At 30.9% G+C, this 24,167-nt stretch overlaps 1 protein-coding gene across 2 annotated transcripts in view; it reads right to left on the reverse strand.

The window, feature by feature from the left end:
* UNC22_1 (Twitchin) overlaps positions 1-24,167 on the reverse strand; it is a 197,641-nt gene that overhangs the window by 171,788 nt on the left and 1,686 nt on the right. For both annotated transcript variants that reach the window (XM_051213168.1, XM_051213169.1), the window contains exons 2-3: positions 12,782-13,079; positions 9,912-10,219 (exon numbers count right to left, since the gene is read on the reverse strand). In XM_051213168.1, the coding sequence (XP_051069120.1) occupies positions 9,912-10,219; positions 12,782-13,079 (606 nt within the window). The remainder of the gene's footprint in view (positions 1-9,911; positions 10,220-12,781; positions 13,080-24,167) is intronic.

Raw genomic sequence — 24,167 nt, forward strand, 5'->3', positions numbered from 1 at the left:
ATTTTGACCCACTACATCTTAGGTCACAAATCTTTCTCACTTGTATATCATCAAAGTTCAAATTTTAAAAATTTTCTCACATTTATTCGCATTGATATGAACATTCAAACGATCTTTTACTTAATATAAACCATTCCTTTATTAAGAAATAAATTCGTGTCCTAGACGCAGATTTATTGGAAACCAGAGAATGTTGGGCAGCTGCTTTGTACAAGTCTTGAAGTTCTTATCAATGTGTATACATGATTTTATAAGGGACTGGATTTAAGACACTTGATTATCGGGAGTAAAGAGTCACAAATCAGGAGCAAATATCCATCTCGGTCTGAGGAATTTTCAATGGCTCTTCATAGAAAGTTAGCTTGTTATTATAATTTCTTTTTCTTCATTTTGTTTGCAAATTCAAATGCGTAACTATAAAATTGGCAAGAGCTATTGAAATAGGATATTCTTAAGTCATTTATCTGTGTACTTTAATAAAGCCTACATTTTTGAACATTTGAACTTCATATATTCTTTTCTATGTTTATCTAGTTTCTTCAAGTAAACAATCATTATTCGTAACCTGATCATTACAACTTTTCAATCATTTTAGTCAATGATTTTCGTTCATTTTATACTGACAATCTAAGGTCAATATGTTTTCATTTGACTAAAGTATTTATAGCATACATATATTTGTTAATCTACTGTCATGTTACATTTCTCTTGATTTAACAAGCAAAAAATAATAAAAAAGAACACAAATTCGACTGAATTGCAATGTAGTGTATTAACTATTTAATTCTTGCTTGTATTAAAGTGTCTAAATTAATGAACGAGGTTTTATTCCCATTTTCTTAGGTGCTATTGCCCACTAAAATTTATTAAAGACAACATATTAGAAGTACATCCGTTACTATTCTGATTATTCCATATGTTGATTTCTTTTTAATAGCCCTTGTTCATACAGACTGTTCAGTTCAGCTAACTTTATTGTAAAAACCATTCAAATTTCTTTAGATCACATTTGCAGATTCAATTCGATTCCTTGGGGATTTCTTTAGTAACTTTGAGTGTTAGCGTAGTCAACATCCACGTTTTAGTATAAAGCTGATAGAGTTTATTTAAGAAATTGGTTGACTTTTATGTCTCTATAATGTTTTTTTCAATATCGATGTAGTGATTCATTCACTGCTAGTTGACTTTTAAGTAACGAAACCAATTAAACTCAATCGAATCACATAGATTATAGGATCAACACTTTGGTATGTTTGATCTTTTGTGAAGTAATGATGATTACTTAATCATTGTTTGAACTATCTACAAATGGTTAAATGCGAATACTTTATGTTCCACTGATTATCAGCCAAATTTCATAATTATGATTGAATATTCTTTACTTTCACATCTTGTTAGAATCATATTTTATAAGAAATTATTCACAGATCCGATTATTATCACTTCAATATTATCAAACTTCCAGTTGATAACAAGGTTTCAGATCTATAAACAGTTAGAAACTGACTTTTTGTAAAGCTAACAGAGGCAGACTTACAATGTAGAATTTAGAAATCATGGCTTTATAAGTAATCCTGAGATGGAAAAAGTAAACAATTCATTGCAATAAATTTAACCATATTAGATAAGCCATTTCAACGTTTGTTAGGTTTAAAAGACCTATCTAAATGTAAATAACACCAATCAAATTAATGTTTCTGATCTCTATGCATGAGGTATATTGATATTCAAACACTAATATAAGATGGTCATGTATATATCACTTTTATTCACTTTACGAAAAGTTACATTGAGAAGTATTTAAAATCGATTGATTACTGGGTGGTGATCAATGTCATGTGTCAGGTACTTCTTAGTGCAAATCGAATGCTATCGACCAAGTTGCAATGTGGCCACTAGTCTAGTGACTCGATGTTGCGTGCACACCTTGCTAACGAGTGCCAAACAGCACGAAACCCGGGTCCAGGGTTTCCTGTTGACTACCTCCAACCACCATCTTATTTCATTGAGAAGTAAAATTATTTGAAATTAGGCTTATAAACTTATTGCTTTGAGCTAATTATTTCTAAACTGGAAATCTTACAGAATCGAATGTAAGAACGATGACTATAACAACGAAAATCATACTTTATTCTCACTTATTATCCTTTTTTAAGTCATAATTATCAATGATCAAATATTCAATTAACTAATTTGTCACTCCATGAATGTATTCAAATTTATTGACAATATCTATTCATTAATCATTGTACAACATTTCTTAATCACCAATTCAGAAACGAAGTCAGCTGAATAATTGACTACTACAAATGAAGTAGTTACTAAGTAATTCAAGTTATAAAGACGAATAAATCACTCTCATTTATTCACTCATTAATCTAAAGAGTATTATAAAACTTTATATTGCTGAAGCATTTATTTTCTATGGAAACTTATAATTCATAAATTTTAATAATTTAGTTTATGGGTCAATTAAAGCTAGACCGCAATGGGAAACCTGGAATCACTGGGCGGCCGTTTCATTCTAGTATGGGACTTCTCAGCAGTGTGCATCCACGATCCTGCACCACGGGATTCGAACCCAGGACTTATCAGTCTCGCGCGTGAACACTTAACCCTCAGACCACTGAACCGGTATCCAACGCTGTTAATCTCTAACTTCAACCAATCCATAAATTTTATGTATGTCAACAAATAAATAGCTGAATATTTCTTTTATAATTCAACTCTGAAATTAAATTCTCATTTTTTTCTACACCATTTATATTCAGTATTCGATATGTCCTAGTTTGTGGTTTGTAAACATATAAATATAGAGAATTGTACATTCAGTGAAATACACTCATACACATATTATTACACAAATCTCAAAACAAACAAACGTCCGTAAAAACCTAGATATTTTTGTCTGAACCCGTATTATTAAAGCCTATACATTATGAATAAACTTGGTATCAGAAATAATTTTAAATATATATATATATATTATATATATATATATTGATTTCGACCTCTGACCAAGATGTGGAAAATTGTTAAAACAGTGAATGTGGGTTATGAATAACACACAGGTAATCAGTAAAAGCGCTGAACTTATTATTTTATTTTATCTAACCACAGAGAAATAAACATACGGTATATTTCCACCCACATACTTATTGATTATTATATTAATTCAGTACGATTGTAACCATAAAATATGTTAGCATCATCAAAAACAATTATCATCTTTCTCGATAGAACAAATAAATATCTTTAGTAGGAAATATATTATACTACACTTTGAACGTATACGAAGAAGGTGAAGAATATGAGAAAAGTGAAAAAAATGCATATAATTTAACCATTGAAGTATTTTACTCATGTAACAATTAATAAATCACATATAGAAAGATTATATTCAAGCGTTTATTTGAATGCTAGCTAAGTCAAAACAAGAAATGGTAAAATTAGTAAAGATGAATGGTGGCTAGCAGTGGAATCCAGGACGCGCGTCTTACCCTATTTGGGACTCGTCAGCTAGATGTACCTGCATCCCAGAGTCCCAAATAGGACAAAACGTGCGTCTTGGATTCCACTACCAGCAACCACCCATCTTTGCTTATAATGCTTGTAACGTAAGACAGTATCGGGGAAATAAGAACAGTATGCATATATGTTAATAAGAGACTGACCAATTGCAGTCCTAAACATTAATGGTAAAATTCAAGTAAACTATACCAAGTAAATGTAAAATTAGTAATCCATATTAGCACAAATGTTAAATAAGTTTATGGAATTGTATTATAGATTGAATGAATTTTACTCATAATTATGTTGGTAATGAATGATTCCAATCATTATAGTATTAACATATGTGAACATGGGACAACTGTATGTAATCCTAGTTATCCACACAGTTGTAGAAGCTGAGAAACTGAAACAGGTAAATATATTTATTTCATTGCTAGAATCAATATTTATCACTGATACAATGACTTTACCAAATGGTGGGATTATAATTCATAGAGCAACTTCAAGTAATATTAAAGTGATTTTTATATATCTCAACCACTTACTAGGATCAGCAGTGTCATAAACTAGTGTGAGGAATTAAGAATAGAACTAAAAATTAAGATTTACGGTTATGAATTAAAGTCAGGGTGTTCAATATGGGCTGAAGTCAAGTATAACGCTATTTAGCTATGTGGTTGGACGGATCACACTCCGAAATCCAAGAGTTGCGATCTTAAATCTGATCGGTTTGTCAATAAATTTTATTCTCGTCTACTATGTTATTCATAGCTATATGTTGAGATCACTAACTGATTTAAGTTAGATTTATTCTTGACTTGAATAAAATTCAGCAATCCTCACAACCCCCATAGTGATGAATGTATATGTTTGTTTAGATTTTGCTGAAAATGACTGGTTATTATGATAAACTATTATGTCTTAAGAAGGTTAGATTTTGATGGATATTGTTATATGTATACATAATAAATTATGAAATGAATTTCTAATATTTAAAATAAGTCTGAAAATTACATAGATTTGTGGCTATTAATGGAATCTAGGACTTATATTTGTGTAAAAGCCTGTGAAAAACAGCTATATCGAAATAATCCTAAGACGACGCAACAAAGACTGACAAAAACTTAGTCAAGATTATCAACAACGGAATAACTGAAATTCTTTCTAATGAATAAAATCGTAAAATCACTTTTCTTGTTACACATTTTATGATATTCATCTTGCCATCAAAATATATTTACCAAACAGCTTACCCACAAATGGACATTATTTATCATTCCATTTTTTTTGTTTTTGGAGTAATTAAGTGTTTTTCTTAAAGTATTGCACCTTGTGTTTAACCATCTATATATTGATGTAGCATCTAAAATACATCACTTACTACACAGCTATATAAAATATGTTCTCCATTTAATACTTAATAGTTTAATTCTTTGAGGTTCTATTTATGGGACATAAAATCAAACCAAATGATCATTTACATACATTAAAATAATGTCATATGATCATAGATACTACTTATTTTTATTATCATAGTTAACCAATAGTTTGTTAAGTGTGAAATATATATTAAAAATTTTTTTCAGTTCAAAACGAAACAATATGTAACAGACCATGAAGTAAATAGTGTTATACATGTCAATAAAAACTTTTCTCACTACCGCTGTTACACCCTCTTTATTTCATTGTTTATTATTTTATGAGGTCATGTATTCTGTATCATTATAATGATATAAAAGATTTTTATTATTTCAAAAGTACTATAAGTATATATATATATATATATGTCATAAAAAACCCATCTTGATCTATTAAAGATTACACTGAAAAAAGTAATGAGCAATAGTTTTATGTATGTATGCTGGAATATATCGTTGTAATAAACATATAAAATTACATGATTATACTAAATGTAATAAACTGATGTCAAAATGCTTTAAAAAGAAACATGATGTAGGCTCATATAACGGAATTCATTATATATTAATCGATGTATTTCAGTAAGGATGTGCTTTTTTTGACAAATAAAGATCCGCCCAAACTATTTTCTAATCTTCATGTCGATGTCAATAAATGGATTTAACTTGCCATAAAACTAGCAAAGTTAGTGAACAACCCAAAAAAAAATGAACTAGAGTTAATAAATTATGGAATCAACCAAGTGCCATGACAAGTAGTTAATTCTCTATTATAACATTATACCATAAAAGGGATGAAGTTATTTAATTTCAACTCAGTAATTAAATAATAATTTACTTGGTATGCGATATGAAATTCAAAGGTTCAATCATAAGTAAATTCATAGGGTGACTACTTCTAAAGAGTATGATATTGAATCATAAAGTTTGTTTAGTGGTAGACTGTTTTTAGTAACACTTTTTATCACATTTTAAACATTGATAAAAACCACCATCAAATTTCCACTTGATTCAGTTTTGAAATGAATTTTAACTGAGATTTAAGGACTTAAAAAATAATTTGATGAGATTTTATTCGAATATATCGTTAACGACTTAATATTAATTTCTATTTGTGACATAACATCTCGGCACAGATCCGAAAAGCTCGCTTGGCTTTTGCCAACTTACGTCACCTATGGCGAAGGCGACATATCCGTCTATCAATAAAAGGACGAGTATACTGCGCGTCGGTCCGTTCTGTTTTAATTTACGGCAGCGAAACATGGCCATTAAGAGTAGAACACACTCGTAAGCTATTAGTATTTGACCACAGATGCCTTAGAAATATTGCTGGCGTCTGCTGGGATCACCGGGTAAGTAATAGTGAGGTTGGACGCAGGGTATTGGGGAATAATGGTAAATCAGTTGATGAGGTTGTTAATCTTCATCGACTGAGATGGCTGGGCCACGTGTTACGTATGCCCGAACACCGATTACCACGACGTGCAATGCTAACCGGTGTTGGGGATGGTTGGAAGAAAGTTAGGGGCTGCCAAATCAAAACGTGGCATCAGTGCTTGAAGTCACTAACTTCTAGTCTGAGTCATGTTGGGAGATGCAGACTACTTGGTTGGGGTTCACGTGAATATCGTAACCAATGGTTGGAGACTCTTGGTGACATGGCTAAGAATCGATCACAATGGCGTCGGTGTATACACTTTCTGTCTTCCCTTAAACTGCGAGATTAAGATCGCTTCATTTCTTTCTTTCTACGAACTAATTCTTTCTTCCTGTACTATATCCTCATATGCAATCTTTCTTTTTATATTACCACCTCTGAATGAAGCATGGCAACTTGGACCGATGCATATATGTGTTTGGTCCTGCGTTGTAGCTGACTGACTGACTGACATGACATTAATAATACGTTATGATTAAAGGATGTCATATTTCATTTTCATAATGAAAAACGTCTTGAATTATGATTTTCACATTAATATCAGGTAACAGATATGATCAGGTGTTTACGAAGTATCATCGGACTAGATTTTCACTAAAACATATAAATTATTAATGAATGCAATTGTTATTCGAAAATACCTTATGTCTCAGTGAGTTGCAAGTAATATTAAATGTTAACACATAGCTTCCGACGAAAAGAATAGTTATTTAGAAAGAAACATAGAATTATTTACATACATTTTAGATCAATCTACAATCTCACTGGGAAAAGTGTATGGCTTGTACTAATTAGATCGATAGAAAAATAAGTCTTTCGGTAGATTGTTAAAACCATAAAACACTTGAAATCAACAATTGGAGTAGGAAAATTTTCACTGTATTGGACAGCAACCTTAACTACTGATTTCTAATTTATCCACTTCAAATTAATAATAATCAATAATTGCGCGCTTTTTCTATTACATAACAGTTAACGTCACCTTCTTCAAATTCACTATATATCTAGTTGAAACAAGTCATTAGAATGAATACCCCCCTACAGTAATTGCTTAATTGTTATATTCTGATCATGGTATAATTATATCATTAGTTTTGTTTTCACCCGAAATCACTTTGTTAAAAAACAATTGTAATTGAGCTCTTATAAACTAAAAGAATGGTTTCATTAGTCCAATTCTGATAATCATGTTTTTTATTGAATTATGTCCATTGTAATTAAGGAAGTCATTAGTTTCATTGATACATTTCTTTATAAAATTTGAAAATTCCCTTCATAATGATATTATATCAGTAATTTTGAACCCAATCAAAACGTACTGTTTACTAAATTCTCGTAAAGTTCGTTTAGATTTTATAACATTTCAAATGTGTTTCATCTAATGTGTTGAATGATAATGACTAGGATGCAATTTCAAAATTTAAATTAGTAATCACCTGCGGTGATGACATAATATAAATTAATTTCATACAATCGTATGCAACAGAAAAGAAAACAACAGCGAAGAAATGTTATCAAGTTGACAATTACATAAAATTATCAGAAGGGGTTTGTGGAGATTTTAGAAATTTCACAGATTGAAATCATGAGTCAATTGAAGCTAGACCACCATGGAAAACCCGGAAGCACTGAACAGCCGTTTCGTCCTATTATGGGACTCTTCAGCAGTGCGCATCCACGATCCCGCACCCCTCGAGATTCGAACCCAGGACCTACCATTCTCGCACCCTTCTGATAATAATCGTCTGCTCACTAGTGACTTGAGTTCTAGTGAGAAGCCGTTACCAGTGGAGTTCAACCAGGTCTGTTGTGAGATATCAGCTCACTGAAGACAATGGTATACGGTAGCGCAACTTTGTGGATTGGTTGAAGTTAGACATTAACGCCATTGGATGCCGGCTCAGTGGTCTAGTTGGTTAAGCGCTTGACACGAGACTGGTAGGTAATGGGTTCGAATCTCGAGGGGTGCGGGATCGTGGGTGCGCACTGCTGAAGAGTCCCATACTAGGACGAAACGGCCGTCCAGTGCTTCCAGGTTTTCCATGGTGGTCTAGCTTCAATTGACTCATGATTTCAACCTGTGAAATTACATATAATTAACAAATGGATATATCTGGAAACACTGTTAAATACACTGGAGGTTAGTATAGAAATAATACATTCAACAGTAACCAGAACTAATATTGAATACATTCTTTAAAATATTTTGAACGTAACTGATTACTTAAAAGATGCAATTTATAATGATGCTTACCCTACTGTCATACTAAATCCGTTTTACCTGATAGAAATTGACGTGAATGAATTTATTATTTCTTCTTTCGTACATTTTTGATATATTAAATCTGATTATACATAATATATATTACTTACTTACGCCTGTTACTCCTCGTGAAGGAGCATAGGCCGCTCACCAGCATTCTCCACCCAACATAATATATATTCATAACTTTTTATTTTAATCATACTATGTACTGATTTCCCTAACAAATTATTATGACATAATAATAATAATGATAATAAACATAAGATATAATAAGCTCTATTCACAATCTTTGTTCATTCTATTCATGTGAGCTGGAAGAACCTGAAATAGTACAGTGTATTGTACCAGTTTGCATAACAATTGTGTGTTAGTTCAAGACATTCTGTTTTGGGAGTTTAATTAGGTGACTTATTTTCTGAGTTTCAAAATATGCATAAAGCAAAGATGTAGTCGGTTTATATAGTACAAACTATATTCATTAATTTTCATATGTTTGCATAAACCGTACAGAAATATGACAGTTTTAAATGACTTTTACTGGAGATTTATGATGGAAACGTGTCCTTCACTTACATAAATTATTATTACTACAGTTTTTATGCTTTCTCGAACAAAATAAAAAAAATTTATTGTATAATAATACATGACAGTCATTATGCTTAATATGGTGATTCTAAGGACCTCAATATTATGTTATCTGAGGATGAACTTTTAGTCCATGATACACCAGTACACCAAACACCAAGATCCAAAGGACGAATTATAGATAAAAATTATTAACCACTGTTAGAGTCAGAGTACAATTAGGATCACCTAAAGTTTATGAGGTGATAGCTGACATAACAGTTTATTTCTTTATAAAAATGTTCAATGTGGAAAATTGTCATGGACAACTAGTTTAAAACTTTTTAATAAAAGGAGTGAATATATGAGCTCCTTATTATTGACAGTTTGTTAGTTTCTACATGCTGGCAGTAAACAATTAACTATTTCAGAGACCAGTAATACTGTAATAAATCTTTAATTTCTTTCTATTGCTTTCAAAAGAGAGATAAACGAATTTCTTTTCTTTCGGGATATTATTTCCAGGCTGTGCAAATACTTTTACCTAACGAGACTTCATCTGGTCATGGTTATGCTTAGTATTTTGATTTGAGCATCATATAAGCGTTCATAAACACAACTCTCACTACTTGCTACAATAAATTTTTACTATATACATAAAAACAATCAAATATATTTCCACATCTACATTATACATAAAAACAAATACCTTGTAGATTTAAATTGATATTTGCATTACTTTCTCCAGCTGAATTTTTTGCATGAATTTTATACATACCACCATCTTCTGGTTTTGGTGATAAAATGTGTATTTCAATAATATAAACATCATCAGGTTGCTCTGAAACTTCCCATGCACGTTTCCCAGAGATTTCGTTTATTTCTTGATCATTTAAATACCATGTCAGTGTTGCAGCCGGTTTTGCTTCTAGTCTGCATGATAAGATAACTTCACCTTTAGACTTATCCATACGAATCACTGGTTTCTCAAGAAATTTCGGAGCTCTAGTTGGTGTACTATAGTAAATAACACAAAATGAAAATAATTACAAAACATGGGAAAAATCACATTTTAGTGTACACAAAAGACGTCTACTTACTTCCTGAGCGCATAAGTTTAGTTTAGCTTTAGGCTATGAAAAAACGGGAGCTCACATACAACATGCCAGATCAGTAGTTTAGTTATTAATGAAATATTTGGCTTCAAGCAGTTAACATGTTTAAATGAAGTTCTATTTAGTATTCAAATCACTTCTAATATTTTACATTTCTGTATTACTTGACACTAACCTTAATTTTATTTTAAGTGAGGAACATATGGTTAATATGGTTTGTGATATTATAATCAAGATAAATGTGCTGTTATATTCTGTGATCTCTCGGTCTTGTGCAATAATTCACAGCTGTACAGAATACAATCATTCTAAAAACTGTTTTTTATACTTGTGACTGCTTTCAATTTATACATAATATACATTCGAAGTTTCGAATGAGACATGTTTTGAATTTATCTAAAACGCAAATTATCTCTTTTTTTACTAAAAGAAAGCCTCAATAACCATCTTTCATGATAAATTGAAGAAATTCACAGATCATGATGACTTTCTCTATACAGATATCCTAGTGAGCTAAGGCTTGTGGCATAAGTGATCTGCGCATAATTTTTTTTAAGTGGAAGAATATATGTTTAACAAGTGATTTAGAATTCAGTGTTCACAAGATATCTAGCTCTTCTATTGCTAGAAACATCTCATCTTCATGGTTTGTTTAGCTCATTTATAACTAAACAGTAAATGTAAGAAGCTTAGGCGATGCTTTGTGCTGCTGTAGTGTCAGTTATTATGTTAAGCCAACATACTTTATTCTAGCTTTCGGACAGCCCAATCTATTCATTCTACTTGAGTCATATTTTGACCTTGTTAATTATTCGCTTATTAGTCTTGACTGGTTTTATATGAGCGTATATGTGTGTACACATCATATCTCATGTCTCATCACATGTCTATAGTTTATTTTGTCTGCCTATAAATATTGAGTAACGCCTGACTAAAAATGAGTTGGCTTACCAGCCATCTCCACGGCGCGGCATTTTGCTTTGTTCTATTACATTCACTTTACATACAAAATGTGTATTCAAAGGCCATTCTCGTTAATTGACTTATCTAAAATTCCGTTGTTGACTAACGTGATTTAAGTCGATGATTGTATACGAGGATAGGTGATAACAAACATTCATACGATCTAAATGGAGTCAGATCCACGGGCCACTAAACAGCTTCACATTATACTACCAATGAATTAAAGAATACATTGTCCGTTTTCAAATACTTCTAGATGAACTACATTTACTTAATTATCTTAGGTGAAAAATATGTTCTGTGATTAAATAGAATAATCTTTTGGAATTCGAATCAAAATGAATTAATGACTTCTTGAATAGATCGATCTAAGTGAAAAAGTGATTAGAAATTCAATACACTTCCATTGTGAAGAGGTATATATTAAAAAAGATTTTGAAAAACGCAATACCAAAAAAAATGGAAGATGTATTATAAATTAGACAACTATATAAAAGTTAATCAAGATAATGAACACCACTCCAAACGATTCTTCTTTTATAGTAATCTACAGTGTCAAAGGAATTGGGTCGAAGGGGTGTCGAATCAATATTTTATGCACTGTTGAGGCATTGGCAATTCACGAACTCAAGTCCGAACTTTGCATGCAGAAACGATTTGTCCAACTTCTCATCCTTCCTTGGCCCTAATTTCCTTAACGGGTATGCTTCCGGGTTTCTTTCTGCACTTCTATTTGACTAATAATGAACTAGGTCTCAAAAAGTATTGATTTATATCTATTATCGAATACTTTATTAGTGAAGTAAATATCTTAAACACTCTTTGGAATTGTTACATAATATTTCAAGTATAATTTCCATGCTAACATTTCCTTGTCTTACAGTTTAAAACATTCTCTGAAAGTATGGTGAGTTAGTCTATATACAGTAATTCAATGTTGACATAGTGGTAGTTCGTGAATTCATTTACTCCTCTGTAATCAGTTTCATAATTAGAAAAAACTGGTTGTTTACAGTAAGCTGAATATCTATTCATTTATTCCTTAATTTGAGATAAACTTAGGCCAAATTAACTTAAAATAACAGATCATATTTTAACAAACATTTGCCGTGAGAATGATAGTTTTTATAATTTACACATTATTACTTTGTTTGACTTCAGTTTAAATGAATATAAGTAACTTTAATGGGTATGAACTATAAAACATTGAACAATGAAGATCTTTTATGAACGGGTTCTACTCAGTATCAAAATCCACATCAGTAAAAACATGTCTGATTCAAAGTGTTACATCATCTTGATAACAGTCATTTCTCAAACGTTTCTTAGATAACAAATACATTATTTAGTTTTATGATATTCATTCTTTCTATAATAATTAGATATTATGATAAAACTAGTGATAATATATTGTAGATACACTATTCATTGTTAAAAGCCAATAAATTATAAGAAACTGTTCAAGTTAAAATAGATTGTTTATAGATGTGTGAAAACTTACGATTTAGCTGATCCAATATTCAAGTTTATTGTGGCTGTTGAATCACCAAGTTTATTTTTGGCTGTTACCAAGTATTCTCCACCATCATCAGCTGTTACTTGATTAATTTCTAATGTTAATGTATGTTGTTTACCAAGTGTACGACAATTAGTTTTGTAACGTGAAGAATTTTTTATTTCATTCCCAGCTTTTGTCCAAAGAATTTCTGGCGCTGGATCTGCTTCAGCTACAACTTCAAATATGACATTTTTGCCAGATTGTTTAATTTTTGGTTTGTCTATAAATTTTGGTTGAATTCCTAGATGAATGAACAAACAAATCAGATTTAACTTTTACTCTTTTTTGACACGTTAAAATAAACTGTACATAGCTAATTGAATTTAGCGAATGATTTTAAGTGATTAGTGATTTTATTGATTGAAATGTAATTCAAAAGTTTACCATCAAACATGTGTATGAGATCATCTTAACACTTCCGACGAAATAAACTTCCAATAGTAGGGATATCTTTTGAACTATAGAATTACATCATTGTCTGATATATGATGTTAATTATCGTTTACAAATAAGCAGTGATTTATCGATGTAGTAAATATACTTTAACTTTATTTAGTACAAAAGAAGAAGATTCTCTATTTCTCACACATAGATTTTAACGTCTTTATGTTTCAAAATGGATATGGGTAATCATTTATATATTGGTCTTAAGGTGATAAAGATAAAAGCCTACGATTGTCAAATGCTTTATTTTATTCATTAACAGAACAAATTTTCAGGTGGAGATATGTAATATAATTGACTTATAAAGCATATGACGTATATGAATTCGACTATTTCTCTGACCTAAGACGGAGTAATACTCATCTTCTCATAGTATCGTGGATCGATTGAGGTTAAACATCAACACTGTTTAGTGTCAACTCAGTGGTCTAGAGGGTAAGAATCTGCAAAAGTCCGAAAGTTTTGAGTTTTATTCGCGTATGCAAGGTGATGGATGCTCACTGCTGAGGAGCCCCAAACTAGGATAAAATGGCTTTCCAGTTCTTCCAGGTTTAAAATGGTTGTTTATGTTAGATCAGTTCAATGAAATAAGGTTTTATAGTATGAAAAGGCTTAATAGATATGAACTGATCAAATATAATGATGTAAATGTCAGATTGGAAAATAACTGGATAGCCCAACTAACTATAGTGTTGATCACATTATTAAACTGTTAACTGCTTTTAATTAGTTTACATAAATAATAAAATGAAATAACAGTACATTGACCTTTTGGCCACTAATATTAAATTACCTATTCAGGTAGTTTCAATACGTCTACCATTACCATGAGTCAGATTATCTAACGTTCAATATTACGTCCTTTCAAGTGGTTCTCAATCACCAATATTTTTTCCGTTTTCAGGCTTATTCATGCATTTTTTTGTTTTGTATGTGAAATGTCAAGTTAATCCTATTCTTTGTGCCGTAATCTTTACATCGATATGTAAATGCGTTACTATCAAAATCGACATTCACCATTCATGTTATTTTATGGTATCTTCTTGAAACCTGTTATTGAAGTGTACAAGTCTCAGAGCTCTGTTTAATGAAAAAGGTAAGTGGGTTCTAAATGTTTACACTCGTAACATTTCCCACCACTAATCATTTTGAAAATAAACTTGGTACCGTTCACAAAATCTTTTTTTTACTTTTACAGATCTGTTATTTATCTAGATTTATAAGTGATTTGGATTTAATGTTATGACTCCTAAATTAAGGTAAATAATTAATCTCAACATTCATCCAAACTAGTCACTCCATTTATATTTTCCTTTTTTTATATTCCGATTCATGACTGGAAAGAAAAGTACAAAATCTTTACAAAATCATAGCGATTACATGTATCATATGACAAAATAGTTGTAAGGAGGTAGTTTAAACTAAAATCCTGTGCTCTTGAAATCACTTATCTATTATTCATTGTTAAAAGGATTATTTTGCAAATTTTGTTAGGCTTAATGAAAATTTATTTTGTTTTACAAATATATTTATTATCAGAAAGGGGTTTCGTGAAGATTTTAGTAATTTAATAGTTTGCGCGCAATACCGGTAGATCCTGGGTTCGAATTCCGCGAGCGGGATTGTGGATGCGTACTACTGAGGAGTCCCATACTAAAACAAGACGACTGCCCAGTGCTTCCAGGTCTTCTATGACGGTCTAACTTTAATTGACTTATGAATTCAACTATTAAATATATATTTATGTCATGTACTTAAGGTACAGAATGAAATTATCTAAAAAAAGTTTTTTAGAATAAGAATTCTATATTGGATAGTTTGCACAGTATTAAATAAAGCTGTTATTTCTGTTATTATTGTAAACGAAATAATGAGTTATTTACTATTAAATGCAATAATTATTGAGTGGTTTATAGCAGCTTAAGGTCATTAACATCAAAATTCATTCGTATGTAATGAGAGAATAACAGATAACAGAACTTTTTAAAATCTAATTGTTAGCTAAGATAAATAAAAGTGTAGCTGAATTTTTGCAGGTTTTTTTTAAAATTTCGCTAGTTCATTAAATAAACGGTTATTGACATTATGAATCAAGAGTAGATTTTACATATAGACTATGCATATGTAAAAGAAAACAGTTTTAAAGTTTAAGAACTAAGAAAAATAATAAAAATGGACAATCGCTGAACTTAATTGAGTTGACGAATTCTGAAACTATCTTTAATTTGTTCAATTGATTGAACTTGTGGTGTGTGCTACCGATGTCAACAGATATTTGTAGTATAAATCATCCATCGAAAGTGAAATGCTTGGCGGCACAAGGTTAAGAATATCGAAGAAAAGAGAACGAGAACAGTGAATGATTGGTGTGGAAACAAACGAACAATGAAGTTTAAGACGATTGATTGACATGTTGCAAATGAAGTATTTACTGTATGGTTCTCAGATTTTATTAAGACGTTCTGTAATTTTGTGTTAAAATACATTCGATTGTTCTTACTTGTGTTCTCATTCACTACAAACCTACTAGTGACTCATAGAATCAAAGTAAGTGTTTAATTCTAAGTTAGAATGGGGTAAACGATTGAATGTAAGCTTTCATAATGTTATTGTTGACACTTAGTAGGGAAAAGAAGATATCTTATTGATATCTTCTTTTAAACTGGTTTTGAAAATTTAACACAAGGTTAACCATAAATTTTACTTTCAGGAACGTGAAAACTTCAAAGTAAAGGATTCATAATTCAAGACTTCTTTCTTAACAATGTATTCTTCACTATGTTACTTAGGTTTCTTTATTATACCTAGATAATGTAGAATAGGAATAGTAATCGTAGTTAAGTGCCAACTTGAAAATCTCAATGTTTTTTCAACAAACGGACAGTTTTGAACAAAGTCATAACGAATCAAATGCGAATAAAGTAGACAATATATTGGTCACTGAGCAATGACCAATGTTATGGTCTCCTGGTCCTTTAAATATTGATGGAATTCTATCGACTGATTTGTAGTATAATCATCACTATAAGTGACTTGGCTGTGTAAGCACTGTGTTGAGGCATTAGATGGTTGAAAGTGGTCAACAGGAAACTATATAAAAAATATTCATCATTAGGGATAACCTAAGTTAAGGATACTCTTAGTGGTGAAACATAATGGCGTAAATAGATTTACTTAATTTATTAACTGCAGTGTTTTGATAGATAAATAAATCAACAATAGAGCAAGCGTCGTTTTTGCCATAAGAAGATACTTTGGTCAAAAAAAGCCTAACTTTGTAAGTAAGTCAGGTACAGACACCAAATTTGATTATTTTGAACAAAATAAGCACGCGTGTTTTCATCAAGTATTGAAATGAAACTAGATTCACAGAAAAAGGATTGTGGCATAGTCTGCTCAAAGTGCCATTATAAGTAACGAAGAAAATTCCTCTATAGTCAGTTCATATACTTAATGTGAAAACTCACATTTTATAATCCACCGATAATCAGTCAGTTAAAAGACATACGTTAGGAAGTTCATTGTCGAAAGACAAATATAAAACAATAATTTGTTAATGAGTGAATAACTTCAGATTGGGGATTTTTAGAGATTGTAGTGATTTTAGAAGTTGAATTCATGAGTCGACCTATGCTAGACCATCATTGAAAACCTGGAAGCACTGTATGGCCGTTTCATCCTAGTATAAGACTCCTCAAAAGTGCTTATCCACTATCCCGCAGGCGGGACTCGACCGAATTTAGACATCAACATCGTTAAATGCCGTCTCAGTGTTCGTGCGCGAGACCGAACGTTCTGGGTTTGAATTCCGCGTGTGTGATCGTGGATGCGCACTGTCGAGGAGTCCTATACAAAGAAGAAGTGGCCGTTCAGTGCTTCCATGTTTTCAATGAATCCAAGTATTAAAATTAAATTCTTTGTTTATTTTTTACCGTGTGCCTTATCTATTGACTTTATAACAAATCACATTCATAAACTTTGATTAGGCCTGTAGAATTATTAATTTCTGCATAATATTTATCAGAAATAAAGTCATGACTTTTCCAACTTGCGTAACTCGTGATGTAGGCAAAATATCTGTCTGCTAAGTTAGTGGAGTGTATATCACACAATAGTATACTTTCTGGTTGTGAGACATAGTCCTAGAAAGTAGAAAGCGTAGCTTGGTCTCAGGTTCTTGACTCTATATTAGTTACAGTAACTTCTGAAAAGTAGTATCTCTTTCTTATGGCTAAATCAATGTGGTTACGATTTCGCTACAATATTTTTGGAAAAAAACAACAGTGAAAACAATATATACAAAAAATATCCAACCCAATAAGGATTCAATTCACTCCTGAATGGTAGTAACGACATCACTGACCTTCATGAATAAGGGTAAAATTTGCTGAAATATGGTTATAGTATTACCAAGTAGATGAAAAGTATAATTAAGTATACTGGTTCAAAAATTGTGTGAAAAGTATGTGCTGCGTTTAGCGATCAAAGTGATTTTTACAAATAAAAGTTGACGTCATAAGTAGTAACCACTGTTTCAGGGTAATCTTCATATAATTACAATATAATGAAAATAGACCATTCATGATAGAACTTGAAAACATTGCTAGTTATTTAGTCCAGAAATAAGTGAATAAAGGATTGTTCTTATTAAAACAATTTTTCATCCTCATACCTACTACAGTACATATTATTCTTGTGTTTTTGTTTCCATCAAAATTTCATTATTTTTAGAAAAAAAGGTTAGAAACACTGTATACTGAAAATAATACACATAGTGGACTCGAAATATTTAATAATCGAATCAAACGGTACTGCATTCGAGTCCTGTAGTGAGCATTCAGCCACATCAGGATAACGAGTTTGGAATAAGACGAAACACACGTTCTGGATTCCACCATCCATCTTTGCTTATAATCAAGACAATAGTTGAGCTTCTGCTGTAATTACAATCTAATAGAACTAAAGTTACAGCAGAAAAGTGCATTTTGTCAAAAATAATTGTTTTATTTGAACATACCTGTCATTTAAATGATCACTTAAACACTACTTTTTCAGCTCTGATATAATTGTTTTTCCAATCACTGAGTAAGCCGTAACATAGCATATACTTTTGTAATCAGAAGACTATTATAAGTAATTTAACAATTCACGACTCATTTAGGGGCAATAAGATCTGCAATCAAAGTTTCTGCGACAACACTGGTTTCAGTTATAATGTCTTTTGCTTTGTTAAATAGAATTCTGTATGTTGAATTCAGTAACTAATATCTTACAAATTTGAAATAAAACACAGTTTGTAAATAACTGATGAAATTAACATATGTTCACTGTGCATAGGACTGTTGTTGTAAAAGCAACATGTCGATAGGAATTTCTGGGATCCAGCTCAAGCTTAAAAACGATAAAACATCTATGAGCTAATACACCTATATATTTAGTAATATGTAATAAGATAATAGTGATTTCTTAATTAAACCATATTTTCCGGAAGTAAGTTAGTGATGGAAGGTTTTATTTCAAGATAGGTTATAATTAGCTTGATTTCAAAAGTCTTTCGAGTTACTTTATTAACGAACCTATGTTCCATGTTAATAATCTTCGTTAAGTATCATCCAGCCTACTTATTTACTTTCTATTTATTTTTACAGTAGCTCTCCCACAATCAATTTCGTCTATGGTAAATTTTTGTTAAACCCCTTTATTAACTTACTTAACAGACAATATTATTCGAACAGTAAAAACTTGTCCATTTCTTTTTGCCATTATGGTCACTATCTTGTGTGTATAAAAGTAAGCACTTGAGCATATGACAGCCAACTCATACACCTTTCCCTAGTTTAAATGTTGATAGCTGAAATATCGCTCGATGAGCCATCCTTTTTCCCATGTATACGTGTACTCTGATCCTATTATTAGCCTTTGCCTAGCTGCGCCATATTCGATTTGACTATAAATTCGCATCTGTATTTGCTCGCATACGCATATTCGCCTCTCTGCTTCAAATTCACTCAATGTGCTTGTAAATTTGTGATCTGTGCTATCCGCTAATAAACTGTAGTCGCCGCTTTTTATTACCTTATTTCAAAAACTATTCAGATTTATAGATTAACGGTAATCAAGGTGATTGGTTAACGAAGCTAAGTTATATTATATTTATTGGAAAATCAATATGAATCCCTGTAAATTGTAAGCTAACTGACAGGTTCATTATTTAAAAGTTTAAATCTAATTTTGTAAGCCCATCTAACTTCCCTATCGAATTCTATGTAGTGCAAACTATTCATTGTGAACTAATTAATTATCTAATAAAGATTGAAATATTTACTAATCATTAATCCGAAACTACAAATGAAGTGGACGCTACTCACAAAAATTTTTGCAAGTAGTGTGTAATAGAATATGGTGTCAAAGTTGTAATAACAACCAGACAAAGTGGGTGCATCAAATGTACGGCATTAACAGAATACTTGGAGGCCAATTAAGAAGATAGTTCAGATGTTAGAACACATTGGAAAATGTAAATGGATAATTAAAGGCTATCTATATGTAATATGTAAATACATTGTAAGATTTCGTAATAAATATGCATTCCTCCTGCTTGTTATCTTGTTTTACTGAATTAAACTTACTTGAATAATTCATGTTAATCTCTTAAATAAAAATGATTAATTAAAATTAAATTCTGTGAATATTGTTAAATAATTAATTGATTACTGAATACTCCACTAAGTAGATTAATTTGATAGATTTACACATCAAAAAATGTATCAGCCGGTGCTTCATTAAAAATAGTTTCTTTGTATCAATGTATATCTGAGAATAAATTTTAAGTATTATCACTTTTTTTGGTGGAGTTTTTTTCTCTGAGCAGTTCAGAGAACAAAACTCCACCAAAATCATCCACCTGAGCTACAAATCTCCACCATCTCAGTATTATCACTCTACATCTTAATAAAACTAAAATTGATTAGCTACTTATAACAAGACTTTAATCACTAAGGACATTTAATTTGTTATGTCGCCAAGAAAAAAATAACAGTATCTGGTAACTACCGGAGTTCAAAAACTTCATATATTGTTTACATTATAGAAAAATTTAACAGAAGGTAATCACTTCATACAGTTCCATAAAATAAAAGTAGTTAAACATGGTAGTCGTTTTTGCTTCACATTTATTTATGTAAATCCGTTGGTGATATTATTGAACAATGTGACACCTCAAAACTCAAATCCTAACTGTTTCTCTAAGGGAAAAACGTAATAAATTATAGAATAGTTTACTGTTCCATCAAAAATTAAGCATAATAAATTACTGTGATTTACGTAAATAATTAGTTGTCACAGTTGCAACAATTGACAGTAACAAGCCAATATGAATAAGCTTATATCTTATTATGATTTAAAAATTATCATTCAAGATTACATGATTTTAATTCTGGTGACCCTATTTTTAAGAGAATAGCTTTAATCCACATGATGACATTCAGAAAATGTTATCTCACATGATAAGAACTTGTAGACTAGCATTTACCTATTTAATTACAACACTATCTACTCTTAGCATTAGAAGATATATTTTTGGTTGGATAACTCAATACAGAAATTCTCATTTTACCATAATGTTTTTGACTAGTTTATTTACAAAACCATCAGTTTATGGGCTTAAAGTACTGCTCTCACCGTTAGTTGATGAAATACAAATTTGGTATCATTCATGAATATTGATCGGATCATGTGGCATACAGTCTTTACTTTGTGATATCATAACAGATACTGTTATATTAAGTACATTTTTCAGTTGATAACTGTATCTCGATTTGTTAGATTGCTTTAAAAATAAGAGGATGTTAAATTTGATGGTGTGCGTTCATTTATTTCAACATTAAGACTAAAAAAAATCTTTCAAGTAGCTGAATTTAGTAATACAATTAGTAGAGTATGGTATTCATAGTTGTCATGCCTTGATTCAAATTTTGTCATGATTCTATCCATTTTTCAATTTCAACTATCATCTTTTCTAAAGCCGAGTCGTCAATACGTTCTTCACATAAACAATTAATGCATCATCATCTTAATTTAGGATTATTACTTATGTAAAACAATGACTAGATTCATATATTCTTAGCTTACATATAAGAACGCATTTACATTGATTACATAATATTGTCATAAAACATGTTTGTAAATAAAAAATTTCACTTACTCCTTGGGAGAAAGTGAAATCGACTAATTCAAAATCATAAAGAAATGATATAAACTCTCCGTATCCATCAATATTTAATTTTCTTTAACTTCTATATTCTTCTTTCATCAATCACAATAACTTAATAATTGTCTTGATCATAAGATTACCAAAGACGCTTACTATAAACATTCTATTGCTATATGTTTCCTATATAACTGAACGTGCTATATATGATTTTATATAACTTTGTTTTACCTTATATTAACTTAGTTTACTCCCATTATTAAACTTGAAATTTCACTCAGACTATAACCTTGTACAAATGAACAACATGTAAGAGTATTCTCAAAATGTTTTTTAAATGTTATGATTTTAAAGCAATGCCCTATATTTCCGACTATTACAATTATTAATCATTCACTTGAACTGAAACGTAAAATCTGACTTGAATTTACTGACAAGAAAAACGTTCTTTCGTAAAATTCTTGCATTTAAAAATGTTATATGTTTTCTCACATATTTCACTACTCTTACTTTAATTTCAATAAATGTCTTCATCATTATGTCATTTTAACCAGCATGCATGTACTGAATGTTGTTTCTTTAACTAATATGATTAAGAGCCATATAAAACCCAACGTTTCCTGTGACAATAGAGTATACTACTGAATTTCGGGTAAGTAGTCTAAAAGTCAATTATCTTACTCCAGATAATCAATTTATGACTAAAATGGTTATATATATGCATAATAAATCAATCACTTCAAAATAACTGTTCTCTGAATATTCTTTTGAACAAGCCAAACTCAATGGTAAAGATTTAACAATGTGTATCTAAAATTAGTAGTCAGTTTTAAGTTCATCAGCTGCTTTTGGAGAGCTGGTATAGTGTGCAAGAACTTAGTTGATTCGGATATAATCGATTTCTTCTAGTTGTTTGTAAAATACAACCATAATTAAGAAAGAAGAAAACGATGTAACTCACTGGGTGAATCATATCTTCTTATGTGTCCATATTCATAAGTTATAGGTTAACTGATGTTAAATACTTCTCAGTTAGAGTTATACCAATCTGAATGTTAATCAAAAAGTGAGTAAGTAACTTTATAAACTACCAGTGTATTCGTATATAATTTCGAAGTATTTTTGAAGTCAAGTGAGTCTTCATCTACTGTATTTGTGTTTTTACTTCCTTCAATATATCCACTGTTTCAAGTAGCAAGTACCAGTATTTATCATTCAAAATAAGACCACTGAGACGTAATCCTTACATCTACGTATTTTTTATTACCTTTTATGATAAAGACATATCTATAGCTAGAAAACTTATACATACATCAAAATACTTAGATTTTATGTATGATTTCTTAAAAACCAGAAAAAAATGAGGAATCATATTGACGACATTGTGTACTATAAAGAAAAGATTTTCTCAGAATGAAGATTTGTGGAGATTGTAGTAATTTCACGATTGAACTCATGAGTCGACCTAAGATAGACCGCCATTATAAACCTGGAAAAACTGAACGGCCGTTTCTTCCCAGTGCGGGACTCATCAACAGTGTGCATCCACGACCTTGCAAGCAGAACTCGGACCCAGGACCTTCGGTCTCGTGTGCGAATGCTTAACGTTCTAGACAACTGAATCAGCATCCAACAGTGTTGATGTTTAACTTTAACCAATCTACGAAATTGGGCGGCAATCTTCTATTGTCTTCAGTGGGTAACTATCCCACACCCGACACGGATCGGACTCTATAGGTCACGGCTTCTCACTAGAACTCCAGGAAATTCATCTTGAAACTAGTCATTAGTGAGCGCATGAGTATTATCAGTATGGGGATTTGTGAGGATTGTAATATTTTCACAGGTGTGTTCTGGAGTCGATCTAAGCTTTTGGTATACAATTCTTAATGAAACTTATCACCACAATTGAGAATAATGCCTGAGTAGATAAATGTCTGTGAAATAAAGGATAAGCGACAGTTTCGAACTCATAATACTGTGGACTTTGTAATGAGCATACTTGTTCATTAAGCAACAAAAATTTTGTAAGTATTTGATTAGCACTCAAGAAACACATTTTAAAATAATACTGTTCACTGAGTTAACCGGAGATTATGATTGATTATGAAACGAAATATTGGAGGCAGAATTCTAACGAATATCCTCTTAATGACAGCACTTATTTGTTCAATTAACACAATACCCTACTTTTTAGACAACAGTTAATTGAATTATCACCATTTTGATTGAAATGGTAGATGAACTGTAATTTTATGTCATTCTGTTTTTTATAAACGTGTTTGGATCAAAACATCAGTCTTAGATAATAAGTTATTTCAGATGGTCTTTATACAAAGTTTGTTATCTTTAAATTTCTAACATCTATGCCCAACAGCTTGGTTACTCACTCATTGTTCAGGTTAAGGAAGATCCTAGTCACAAAAGTGTCATAAGATCCAGTTACCCTTGTATTAAGCTAGTAATCCATAAATTAATGGACGAAATCAATAGCATCCTTCAGTTATTCACTGTTTCGGTCAACACCATTCAAACTTACGAAATTTAATTTATTCAAAAATAAACAAATAACGAGTTTGAAACGATCAAACTACTAATATCCAATGATATGAAAGAAATAAAAGCTATGAACAGCCTCCATAAACAATACTAGGATCAGTATGTTAGTTGAGTGAT

This window comes from Schistosoma haematobium, chromosome 3, assembly GCF_000699445.3.
Source record: "Schistosoma haematobium chromosome 3, whole genome shotgun sequence".
NCBI lineage: Eukaryota > Metazoa > Platyhelminthes > Trematoda > Strigeidida > Schistosomatidae > Schistosoma > Schistosoma haematobium.